Genomic DNA, 12,319 nt, shown 5'->3' on the forward strand with positions numbered 1-12,319 from the left:
CATACTGTTTTCCATAGAGGCTGCACCAGTTTGCACTCCCACCAGCAGAGTATGTTGGTTCCCTTTTCTCCACATCCTCTCCAACATTTGTTATTTTTTTGTCTTTGTGATTATAGCCATTCTAATGGGTGTAAGGTGATATCTTAGTGTAGCTTTGATTTGCATTTCCCTGATGATTAGTGATGTTGAACATCTTTTTGTGTGCCTATTGGCCATCTGTATATCTTCTTTGCAAAAATATCTGTTCATATCCTCTGCCCATTTTTTGATTGGGTTGTTTGTTTTTTTTGTTTTCAGTTGTGTGAGTTCTTTATATATTATGGAGATTAACGCCTTGTCAGATATATGATTTGCAAATATTTTCTCCCAGTTGGTGGACTGTCTTTTTGTTTTGTTCCTGCTTTCCTTTGCCTTGCAGAAGCTGTTTAGTCTGACGAAGTCCCACTTTTTTATTTTTTCTTTTGTTTCCCTTGTCCGAATAGACATGGTATTTGAAAAGATCCTTCTAAGACCAATGTCAAAGAATGTAATGCCTATATTTTCTTCTAGGAGTTTTATGGTTTCAGATCTTACCTTCAAGTCTTTGATCCATTTTGATTTAATTTTTGTGAATGGTGTTAGCAGATGGTCAACTTTCATTCTTTTGCATGTGGCTGTCCAGTTTTCCCAGCACCATTTATTGAAGAGACTTTCCTTCATCCATTGTATGTTCTTAGCTCCTGTGTCAAAGATTAGCTGTCCGTATATGTGTGGTTTTATTTCTGGGCTTTCAATTCTGTTCCATTGATCTGTGTGCCTGTTTTTGTATCAGTACCACACTGTTTTGATTACTATAGCTTTGTAGTATATTCTGAAGTCAGAGATTGTGATGCCTCAAGCTTTGTTCTTTTTCCTCAGGATTGCTTTAGCTATCCAGGGTCTTTTGTTGCCCCATATGAATTTTAGGATTCATTGTTCTATTTCTATGAAGAATGTCATTGGGATTCTGATTGGGATTACATTGAATCTGTAGATTGCTTTAGGTAGCATGGACATTTTAATTATGTTTATTCTTCCAATCTATGTGCATGGAATATCTTTACATTTCTTTATGTCATCATTGATTTCATTCAATAATGTCATAATTTTAATTGTATAGGTCTTGCACTTCCTTGGTTAAAATTTATTCCTAGATATTTTATTCTTTTCCTCGCGATTGTAAATGGGATTGTATTCTTGAGTTCTCTTTCTGTCAGTTAATTATTAGTGTATAGAAATGCAACTGATTTTTGTAAGTTCATTTTGTACCCTGCAACTTTGCTGTAGTTGTTGATTATTTCTAATAATTTTCTGATGGATTCTTTAGGGTTTTCTATATACAAAATCATGTCATCTGAAAACAGCGAGAGTTTCACTTCTTCACTGCGTATTTGGATTCCTTTTATTTCTTTTTCTTGCCTAATCGCTCTGTCCAAAACCTCCAGTACTATGTTGAATAAGAGTGGCAAGAGTGGGCACCCTTGTCTTCTTCCTGTTCTCAGAGGGATGGCTTTCAGTTTTTCCCTGTTGAGTATGATGTTGGCTGTGGGTTTGTCATATATGGCTTTTACTATGTTGAGGTACTTTCCTTCTATACCCATTTTATTGGGAGTTTTTTTTTTTTTTATCATAAATGGATGTTGTATCTTGTCAAATGCTTTCTCTGCATCTATTTTTGAGATGATTATGTGGTTTTTATTCCTAGTTTTGTTAATGTGCTGTATCACAGTAATTGATTTGTGGATGTTGAACCATCTCTGTGTCCTTGGTATAAATCCCACTTGATCATTGTATATGACCTTTTTAATGTATTGCTGTATTTGGTTTGCCAATATTTTCTTGAGGATTTTTGCATCTATGTTCATCAGCGATATTGGCCTGTAATTTTCCTTCTTTGTGTTGTCCTTGTCTGGCTTTGGTATCAGGGTGATGTTGGGCCTTGTAGAATGTGTTAGGAAGTGTTCCATCTTTCTCAACTTTTTGGAATAGTCTTCTTTGAATGTTTGGTAGAATTCTCCAGAGAAGCCATCTGGTCCTGGATTTTTATTTTTTGGGAGGTTTTTGATTACTGTTTCAATCTCTTTACTTGTGATTGGTATATTCAGATCCTCTATTTCTTCTTGATTCAGTTTTGGGAGGATGTGAGTCTAAGAATTTATCCATTTCTTCTAGATTGTCCCATTTGTTGGCATATAGTTTCTCATTGTATTCTCTTATAATCCTTTGTATTTCTGTGGTATCCGTTGTAATTTCTCCTCTTTCATTTCTAATTTTATTTAATTGAGGCTGCTCTCTTTTTTTCTTAGTGAGTCTTGCTAAGGGTTTGACAATTTTGTTTATCTTCTCAAAGAACTAGCTCTTAGTTTCATTGATCCTTTCTACTGTTTTTCTGGTTTCAATTCATTTACTTCTGCTCTAATTTTTATCATTTCTCTCCTTCTGCTGATTTTGGGCTTATTTTTTCTTTTTCTAATTCTGTTAGGTGTAGTTTGAGATTGCTTATTTGAGATTTTTCTTGTTTGTTAAGGTGGGCCTATATTGCTATGACTTTCCCTCTTAGGACTACTTTTGCTGCATCCCATATGAATTGGTATGGTATATCTTCATTTGTCTCTAGATATTTTTTTATTTCTCCTTTAATTTCTTCAATGATCCATTGGTTGTTCAGTAGCACGTTGTTTAGTCATCACATCTTTGTCACTTTCCCAGCTTTTTTCTAGTAGTTGATTTCTAGTTTCATAGCATTATGGTTGGAAATGATGCTTGATATGATTTCAATCTTCTTAAATTTATTGAGCCTTGCCTTGTTTCCCAACATATGGTCTATCTTGATAAGGTTCCATGTGCACTTGAGAAGAATGTGTATTCTGCTGTTTTTGGATGTAGTATTCTATATATATCTATTAAGTCCATCTTGTCTAGTTTTTCATTTAATCTACTATTTTCTTGTTGACTTTCTGTCTGGATGATCTATCCATTGATGTAAGTGGGGTGCTAAGGTCTCCTACTATTATTGTGTTGTTTAGTTAATATCTCCTTTTAGGTTTGTTAATAGTTGCTTTATATACTTTGGTGCTCCTGTGTTGGGTGCATATATATTCATAAGTGTTATGTCCTCTTGATGGAAAATCCCTTTTATCATTATATACTGCCCCTTTTTGTCTCTCATTACCTGTTTTATCTTGAAGTCTACTTTGTCTGATATAAATATGGCAACACATGCTTTCTTTTGTTTGCCATTAGCTTAGAGTATCATCTTCCATCCCTTCACTCTGAGCCTGTGTTTGTATTTAGAGCTGAGATTTGTTTCCTAGAGGCAGCATATTGTTGGGTCTTGTTTTGTTTTTTTTGGAGGGGAGGAAGATCGGCCCTGAGCTAACATCTGCCAATCCTCCTCTTTTTGCTGAGGAAGACTGGCCCTGGGCTAGCACCCATGCCCATCTTCCTCTACTTTATATGGGACCTGCCACAGCATGGCTTGACAAGCGGTGCGTCGGTGTGTGCCCAGGATCCTAACCAGTGAACCCTGGACCACCACAGCAGAGTGCAAGCACTTAACTGCTTGCACCACTGGGCGGGCCTCTGGGTCTTGTTTTTTAATCCATCCCACCGCTCTGTGTCTTTTGATTGGAGAATTCAATCCATTTACATTTAAAGTGATTATTGATGTATGAGGGCTTACTGCTGCTATTATATCGCTCATTTTCTGGTTCTTCTGCATTTCTTTTGTTTCTCGCCCCATGTATTTCAGACTACCAATTCAGTTTGGTAGTTCTCTATGACAATTTTCTTAGTTTTCTCTTTATTTATCATGTGTGTCTCTGTTCTGATTAGTTTTTTAGTGGTTACCATGAGGTTTGTATAAAAAATGTCATAGATGAGATAGTCCATTTTCTGATAGCTTCTTATTTCCTTAGACTAAGCTGATTCCATCCCTCTCCTCTTCCCCTTCTAAGTTATTACTGTCACAACTTATTCCATCTTGTGTTGTGAGTTTTTGGTTAAAATGACAAGATTATATTTACTTTTGGTGTTTTCATTCCCTTTATCTTTAATGTTATAATTGTTTGCTAACCTGTTCTGATAGAGGGCTGCAATTTTCTGATTTTGTCTACCTACTTATCTCCTTGCTCAAGGCTTTGTAACACCTTTTTTTTTTTTTTTAGGTATGAGGGCCTTCTTGAGCATTCCTGGGAGGGGTCTTATGGTGATGAACTCTCTTAGCTTTTGTTTATCTGGGCAAGTTTTTATTTCTCCATCATACCTGAAGGATACTTTTGCTGGACAGAGTATTCTTGGCTGTAAGTTTTTGTCTTTCAGAATTTTGTGTATATCATTCCACTCTCTCCTCGCCTGTAAGGTTTCTACTGAGAAATCTCCTGAAAGCCTGATAGAGGTTACTTTGTAAGTTTTTTTCTTCTGCCTTGCTGCCCTTAATATTTTTTGTCATTGACTTTTGCCAGCTTTACTACTATATGCCTTGGAGAAGGACTTTTTATATTGATATAGTTAAGAGATCTATTGGCTTCTTTCACTTGTATTTCCAGCTCCCTCCCCAGATCTGGGAAGTTCTCAGCTATTATTTCTTTGAACAAGCTTTCTGCCCCCTTCTCCTTCTCTCCTCCCTCTGGAATACCTATAATCCTTATGTTGCATTTCCTAATTGAGTTGGATATTTCTCAGAGAATTTCTTCATTTATTTTTAGTCTTAGTTCTCTCTCCTCCTCCATCTGAAGCATTTCTATATTTCTGTTCTCTAGACTGCTGACCCTCTACTCCATAATATCAGCTCTGTTATTCAGGGAGTCCAGATTTTTCTTTATCTCATCCATTGTGTTTTCATTTCCAACATTTCTGATTTGTTTTGCTTTACAGTTTCAATCTCTTTCGTGAAGAAGTTCCTTATTTCATTGAACTGTCTATTTTCTTGTAACTTGTTGAGTTTTTTTATGATAGCTATTTTGAATTCTCTGTCACTTAGATTATACATTTCTGTGCCTTCAGGATAGATTTCTGGGTGCTTGTCACTTTCCTTCCGGTCTGGAGATTCAGTATATTTTTTCATACTGTTTGACACATGGATTTATGCTTCCACACAGTGATAGCACCTGGCCGCAGCTTCCACCTGCCACCACTGGGTGGGGGTCGCGTATTCCGAGCCTGCCGCTACCCTGCGTGCTCACTCACAGCTGCTTTGCTACCATATGCGTGGGCTCTCTGGCCAATCGGCCGAGCTGGAGTGCTGAGCAGGGGAGGGGCACTTTCTTTTGCCTGCACAATCCCGGGGCCTTCTCGCTCTGCCCTTGCTCTCTGCTCTCCTGGGGTGCTAGCTTGATGAAGACACTCCCATAATAGCTTAGTCACCTCTGTGTGGGGCTTTCCCATGGGCCATGAGGGAACAGGGAGAGCCAAGGTGTTCCTGCAGAGGGCTGCCCTTGCCCCCTCTCCTCTCAGAGCACGTGCAGTCTGGAGCTCAGGGTTGCTGTCGGGGAAGGAGAGGAGATCCCCTCACCTCCTTCCACTCCCTCCGGGGGTCCACCTCCTCCACCTTCAGAGACATGGCTGTGTGGGTCTCTCAGACGTCTTTTGTGTGGTGTGAATGTCCTCTGTTGGTACAAGAAGGTCCTTTTCATTGTATCTTGGGGCAGAGTCTACAGGGAGAGCTCACTCCACCATGATGCTAACGTCACCCATCGACTGTTATTATTAGTAGACAAGACAGTTTTATTTCATACATGTCCTTTGACACACATTACATTTCTAGGTCTCTGTTTTACCTCATAAAATGGGACTAGAATTACCTCACATGATGCTTGTGAGGATTTGATGCAGCACCATAGCAAGCCCCCTCACGGAGTGCTAGGAGGCAAGTAACAGGCTGTTCAGATGGCATCACGACTCTGTGCAAACCACTCAATATAATCCACTCCTTGAATGTCTTGTGGACTTGAAACCAAATACACAGATTACTTAAAAATTTCTCATTGACTTTTTCCATTTTTGTCCAGTTGGATCATACATATACACTTTTATGGGTTATAACACTAGCATTAATACTGCTTTAAATCATAAGATGTGCTCAATTTCTATTGTTAAAAAATATTTTATTTAATTGGCTTGTTTGTTTTCTTACCATTGAGTTTTAAGAGTTCTTTGCATATTTTGGATAAGAAACATTTCATTTTCTCTTGCAAATTTAGCAGATCCTTGATGTTTCTAAAATTGACATGAATTCAATGGGTAGTTACTGAATTCACGCTCAATACTGCATGAGTGTAATGATCTATATAGTTTATTTATGGTAGGATTAATTGTAAACATCAGTTCTAACGTAGGTGTTCACGTCCTTCTCTTCTGAACGGCAGTGATACAGCGCCCTGCGCAGGTCTCCCGGAGGAGCACATGAAGCAGGGGAGGACATTACTCTGCCCCACACAGGCCGCCACGTGAACAGCAGGTCCTCTCATCTGAAGCAGGACTTCTGGAGTCTATTCTCGGTGCCCGTACAGCGCTTCCCTCTGGGTCCACGTGAGACCACACGCTCTTTATCTGTAACCTACTCTCCATCCTCAGGATGGGCAGAGAACGCCTGTTCCCTATTTCTGGAAAGGAGTGTGTGACTCTTCATCTGTTCACTAGCCGTATCTTTATGAGCAGTTACAGAATTACAGCAGGGAAGCTATACTTATTGTATTTATCAGCGTGGCTGAGCAGAAGAACTTTTTTTTAATGATTAGCATCAAAGTGTGGAACTGGAATTTCTAGATAACACAGGAAATTGTTTAAATTTTAAATTATTGCAAGCCTTAAGTCAGCAGCAAGCATAAAAATCTGCTTTGATACCATAATTGTTACCAAGGATCTAACTGTCTTGACATGAGTACAGCCATGTTTGGCCGCTCCATTAACCCACAGCCACCAGCACACACAGAAATATAAAGCTGCTTTCTGTGTGGTGGGAACTGGCCTTTTTCCCGGGAACTGGCGTTTATCCCACAGAGATAGCTGCAATTTGTAAGAATTTCAAGGTCCTTTGGGCATCATGGCCTGTGGCAGACTGGCCTTCTCTGCTGGGCTGGGACAATAACCAGGGAAAACAGTGCATGTACACAACTGCTGGGCTGGGACGATAGCCAGGAGGCTCAGTGCACGTACGCCACTGATAACCACTTGTGCATGGGAACACTGAATGCTTGCTCTGTAAACTCTGTAGCTGCTTATATAAACTGCTGGAAACTGAGGCCTGGTGACAGTCTCACCTGTGGAAGGGACACCTTGGCCAGGACGTGTGATTCCTGCCCAGCCGTGTCAATTGAAGGGACTCTCCCAGCAGTGGGGCGTGGATGTTGTGAGTAACCGATCTGATGTGTTCTCTTTTTGGTCAACTTGATGTTTCTCTTTCGGGTTGATTTATGTCATTTCCCTTCAGTCGATCTGGTGTTTCCCTTTCCGATCGATCTGATGTTTTTCCCTCTTATTATATGACCTATTCGAATCTGCCACTATCTCAGTTGATCTGGTGTTTCCCTTTCCAATCGAGCTGATGTTTTTCCCTCTTAATATTTGACCTATTCGGATCTGTTTGCAGACTATCTCCTTTACTATCCTCTATACAATAAAATATACCTTCAGTCCATTTGTTTGGAGTGGAAAGTTTCTTTTACATCTCTGATCGAATCCCCGAACCTCTCATAACACTAACCAAGATCTTTTTCATACTGCTGAGTTAGAGAGGGCTGGTGGGGATAGGAAATAATGACAATCCAAAAGAAAACACTAAGGAATTGAGACAAGACACCCTTGGCAGGTCTCTAGCCATGTGAGGAGGTCCCTCAAACCTGTAAAACCAGTATTTCCTCTGGTGGGAACTCCTAACAATGCAGCCTTCAGCTTTATGTCTGATTAGACTCATATGTGGTGTGGGGGGTGGTTACAGCTATGCTTTTGCTGTGGGGGAGGACACACCTTGCTGGGTTTTTCCTTTATTTTTTAAATCATATATTCCAAAGCTGCCAAGTCTCCCCCATCCTCCTCGTTCTTTTCATGAACTACTTACTCATATCCTGCAATTTAGATTTCACAGGGGATCAATGATGAACTGGAACTCGATATGTAAGAACTTAACTTAAGACAGGGTTGTAATATCCACAGACATATAAATATAGATAGATAGATGATAGATAGATAGATAGATAGATAGATAGATAGATAGATAGATAGATCGATCAAGGGTAAGTACAAAGTAGAAAGAGTCAATTCCAGCTGACATGGAGACCTGGGATTCTTTCTCCAGCAGAGTAGTACCAAGCATCCTTTCAGTGAGGAGAACTCGCCGAGAGATGGATTTACGTCTAATTCCCACTCAGCATGAGAGTGACTCAATTTCTCTGGAGCCCCAGGTACTGGGTGTGGAATTTGAGAACAAGCTTCGGGAAGCCGTGGACCGAGCACTCTGTTTTCTCCATCCTCTTCTCTAACTCTGCTGCCTTCCTCCTCCAGGGCTGGGGCAATTTTTTGTTGTTGGTGTTTTTTCTTCTCGTATCTGGTTAACACAGTGCTGGGCAAAGCATTCAACAGGAATTATATATTGAGAAGTGGATGAGGATCTCCTTTTCTGACAAAGATGGTGATGTATCAACTGTTAATAATCTGAAATGTCTATAAACTGGATGTGAATTTAATTAAATTCCATATGTAATTTAATTCTGCTCAGATTAATTAGCAAAGAAATAAGTTATAGCTTAGCTATTATTGGAAACATTGGCTGCATTATGAATCTTTTTTAGGTATATGCAGTTCATAAATAATTTTAAGGGAAGCTAATTTTATCTTTTACATTATGAATTTTGTAATGACTTACTACATGTTCCAAGAAACCTATCTCATAATTTTATGAACAGCTACCTGATTGTATCACTGTAATTAAATTAAGAGGACATAACCATTTTAATAAAGGAGCATATTTTCATTTATCTTTTCTGATGCCATTTCTATAGGAAAGCCCTTTTTCTTTTTTTTTTTTTCACTTGGATGAGTCAAGATAATTAGTTAAGCATCCTTCAGATGATAACTGTTTAGCCGGTCTGTTCCTTTACATAGAAAAAGCCAGAATTACCTGAGCTATTTAGGTTTCTTTTGGATTTAGTAATTAAGGCATCCATATTTGCCTTTAATTCAGGTTTTCCAGATGAAATTTATTTTGGAAATGTACAGAATTACTTCTATTTTGGCAGGGTGAGCGTATGTTCTGGTTTGCCTGAGACAATTCTAAATTTATGCCTGTTGTCTTAGTGTTGTTTTTAGGTTGGTCTTTATCCCAGAAAGAAGTGCCCCAGTTTGGATGACAAATTACATAGTCATGCTATTTACCAGATATGAGTCTAAAAGTCTATACTCCATGCCTTTTGTATTACCCTTCTAATTCTTCTTTTTGTTGTTGCTGGTCAATTTCAGTGGTTGTCAAATATTTTTATTTTTTTCATATTTATTCGAATAATATTTCTTTGCTACATACCAAAATCAAGAATTAATTGTTCAGAATGAGAAAAAAATTCCTTCCTGTTTTTAAAGGGCCCAGCATCACAAAACTAAACTCCTATAACACATACAAAATGTTTAGATTTGGAGAAAATGTAAAATAATCCTCTACCAAAAGCACATCAAGACATGTCAGGGGTGCGTTCTTTAATAATCCTACATAGTGAGGCTCATCTCATATTTCTTTCTAAATAGACTAATTCAAGCTCCCAAGAAAATTAAAAGTAATACTAGAAATTTTAAGGTTAAAAAAAGACTTGAGGGCCGGCCCCATGGCTTAGCGGTTAAGTGTGCGCTCCGCTGCTGGCGGCCCGGGTTTGGATCCCGGGCCGACGTACCGCTTCTCCGACCATGCTGAGGCTGCGTCCCACATACAGCAACTAGAAGGATGTGCAACTATGACATACAACTATCTACTGGGGCTTTGGGGGGGGGGGGAACGACTTGAAATGACCCATTACAGCCTTCTTATTTTATAGATGAAGAAACTGGGGCTCAGATGTTAATTTGTCCAAATTATACCATCAGAGAAGGGGTTAGTTGGGATTAGAATCCAGGTTTTAGTCAAGTAAGGCTACCAAGACTGACTCCACACAAACGAGTTGACTACATGACAAAATTTCACTAAGACAGAACAAAAGCAAGATGACCCCACTGCCTCGGAGGTCTTTGAACCATGATTCATTTAATGTTCCCTGAAGTGAGAGTTCTGCTCCTCAATTTTAAGTTTCTCTGAACCTTATTTCATGATTCTCTCTTGTGACATGAAAATAAAGAAGAGTTAAATTTAAAAGTCAAACAAAGCAAGTTTGATTTCCCAACATGCCAGGTGATTCAAGAACCGCCACGCAAACCCAAGGTCCTCCTCCAAATCCATTAGGGTCAAGTCCTGTGAAGGCTCCACGTCATGAGGCATGCTCTCCACAGGGCGGGCACTCACATTTGCACCGTACGGAACTGACCACGAGTGACCTGTCTGCCTAGTCACAGGTCACAGGGGAGAACCATTCCCCCACTATGGACGAGCAGAAGCTGACATGAGGAGCACCACCCGGAGCCACGCCCTCCTGTGGTCTCGATGAGGCTCCATTTACCATAAAAAGACTCTCATGGGCAACTTTGCTAATTTGATTATACCAGTAGAAGCCCAATTTCAAAATGGTAAATTCCTGTGGAGACAGATTTTGTCTACTCTCCCACCAGCCTTGGTCAATAAATCCAGGGAAGACACGCTTTTTGTGTGGATATGGAGAGGTGTGTCCTCAGGGAAAAAGTCTATGAGAAACCTCTGCTTTAGAAATACAAAGTACAGCAGGAAACTAGTATTTTATGTATAAGGATATGGAATTAATCCTGTATTAATTTGAAGACATTTACGGAATTATTACTCATTAAATAGCTAACCGCCCTCATTTAACTATGTGAAACAAAAATAGTTGATCATAAATTTAGAAAAATATTACACGAAATAAAAGTTACATTTACAGTAACTTTTCTTAGAGTTTCTTTTCTAATTTAAAAATGTTGACTAGAGGGGTTTAATTTAAAACATGGCCCTAATTTCTTATCTTTTTCAATAAAATTTGATTGGCAGAGACTTATTCTCCTGAATATCTTCACTTTGAATTCAAAATCAGTGAGCACTATTTAAAGAGTGTTTATAAGCACTACTTAAAGCAAACTGAACACACTCTTTTTGGTTTTTTTAACTTGAGGCTACAATGCATACTTCCTCAAACCCATGAAAGATATAATCAGAAAGCCAATGAGCTATAAGCAAAAAATGTTTGCACTTGCATTATAGGTTAAATTACGACTTTATGAGAAAGGAAAGAGAAGAACAACACAGTGGCTTCAAAGTTTACTTACCTGATACTCAAACTACTTGATTATTAACAGGTCATGATTCCTAATTACTTACAGACCCAGGAAATGAGCAGTCCCTGAATTAAGAAGTCAGGCGTAATGAAAGTTGGCCTTTGCTCTGAGAAGGAACGAGCTGAGGGTTCCTGAAGAGGTAGCTATTCTGGTGAATCTGAGTCAATGTAAGAACGCAGCCTCGAGGGGAACACACTGCCTGTGTTGGGGTGATGGGGTCCTGCCCACCTGCAATAATAGCTGCTGGGTCAAAGCCCTCCCAAGAGCGAAGCTTTCCAAGTGAGGAATTTATCTAAGAAAATTACAGAATGCTTAAGATTCTAATTACACAGCGCGTCTCCTTTATAAAACCCCTTTCAGCTTAAACAATCATATCTACATTATTGTTTAATTGCGTTTCCTTGTAAAACATAACTGCTGATAGATAACTCGTTTATAATGTGGCACACCCAGGAGATCAGAACAACCCCTCTTATACTATTTCCAAGACAAATGAGTAGTTTTATGGAGTTAACACTGAGGGCAAGGACCCCCAACTTCAGTCTGGTGTGCTAATATCTTCCTATCAAAATTTCCAAATCAAATTTCAAAAACAGAAAGAGGCTACTTTTGGAGATTTGTTACATGGTGGACACAAAAAGCACAAATCCTACCTGGTCACAAGGAGAACAGCATTTGTTTGCCATTTTCATCTGCAGAGAGAGGGAAACAGGAGTGATCACGACAAGCATATTAAAGCCATAATTTTTCAACCTGTCTAACTGAAAACTGAAATTAATTAGCCACAGGAAGCGTCCTTGGGAATAAATTTATTTTATGATTCATTTCTCACCTGAAAATGAAACCAGAGTAAATACAAATGTAATAGAAAAAACAATATTAGCAT

General features: G+C 39.0%; 1 protein-coding gene across 6 annotated transcripts in view; it reads right to left on the reverse strand.

Moving 5' to 3' along the window:
• The window catches only part of SNTG2 (syntrophin gamma 2), a 303,678-nt gene that overhangs the window by 87,682 nt on the left and 203,677 nt on the right, over nt 1–12,319 (reverse strand). For all 6 annotated transcript variants that reach the window (XM_058551873.1, XM_058551875.1, XM_058551872.1 and 3 more), the window contains one exon: nt 12,087–12,125. In XM_058551873.1, coding sequence (XP_058407856.1) covers nt 12,087–12,125 — 39 coding nt within the window. The remainder of the gene's footprint in view (nt 1–12,086; nt 12,126–12,319) is intronic.

The sequence above is a fragment of the Diceros bicornis genome, chromosome 12, assembly GCF_020826845.1.
Source record: "Diceros bicornis minor isolate mBicDic1 chromosome 12, mDicBic1.mat.cur, whole genome shotgun sequence".
NCBI classification, from domain to species: domain Eukaryota; kingdom Metazoa; phylum Chordata; class Mammalia; order Perissodactyla; family Rhinocerotidae; genus Diceros; species Diceros bicornis.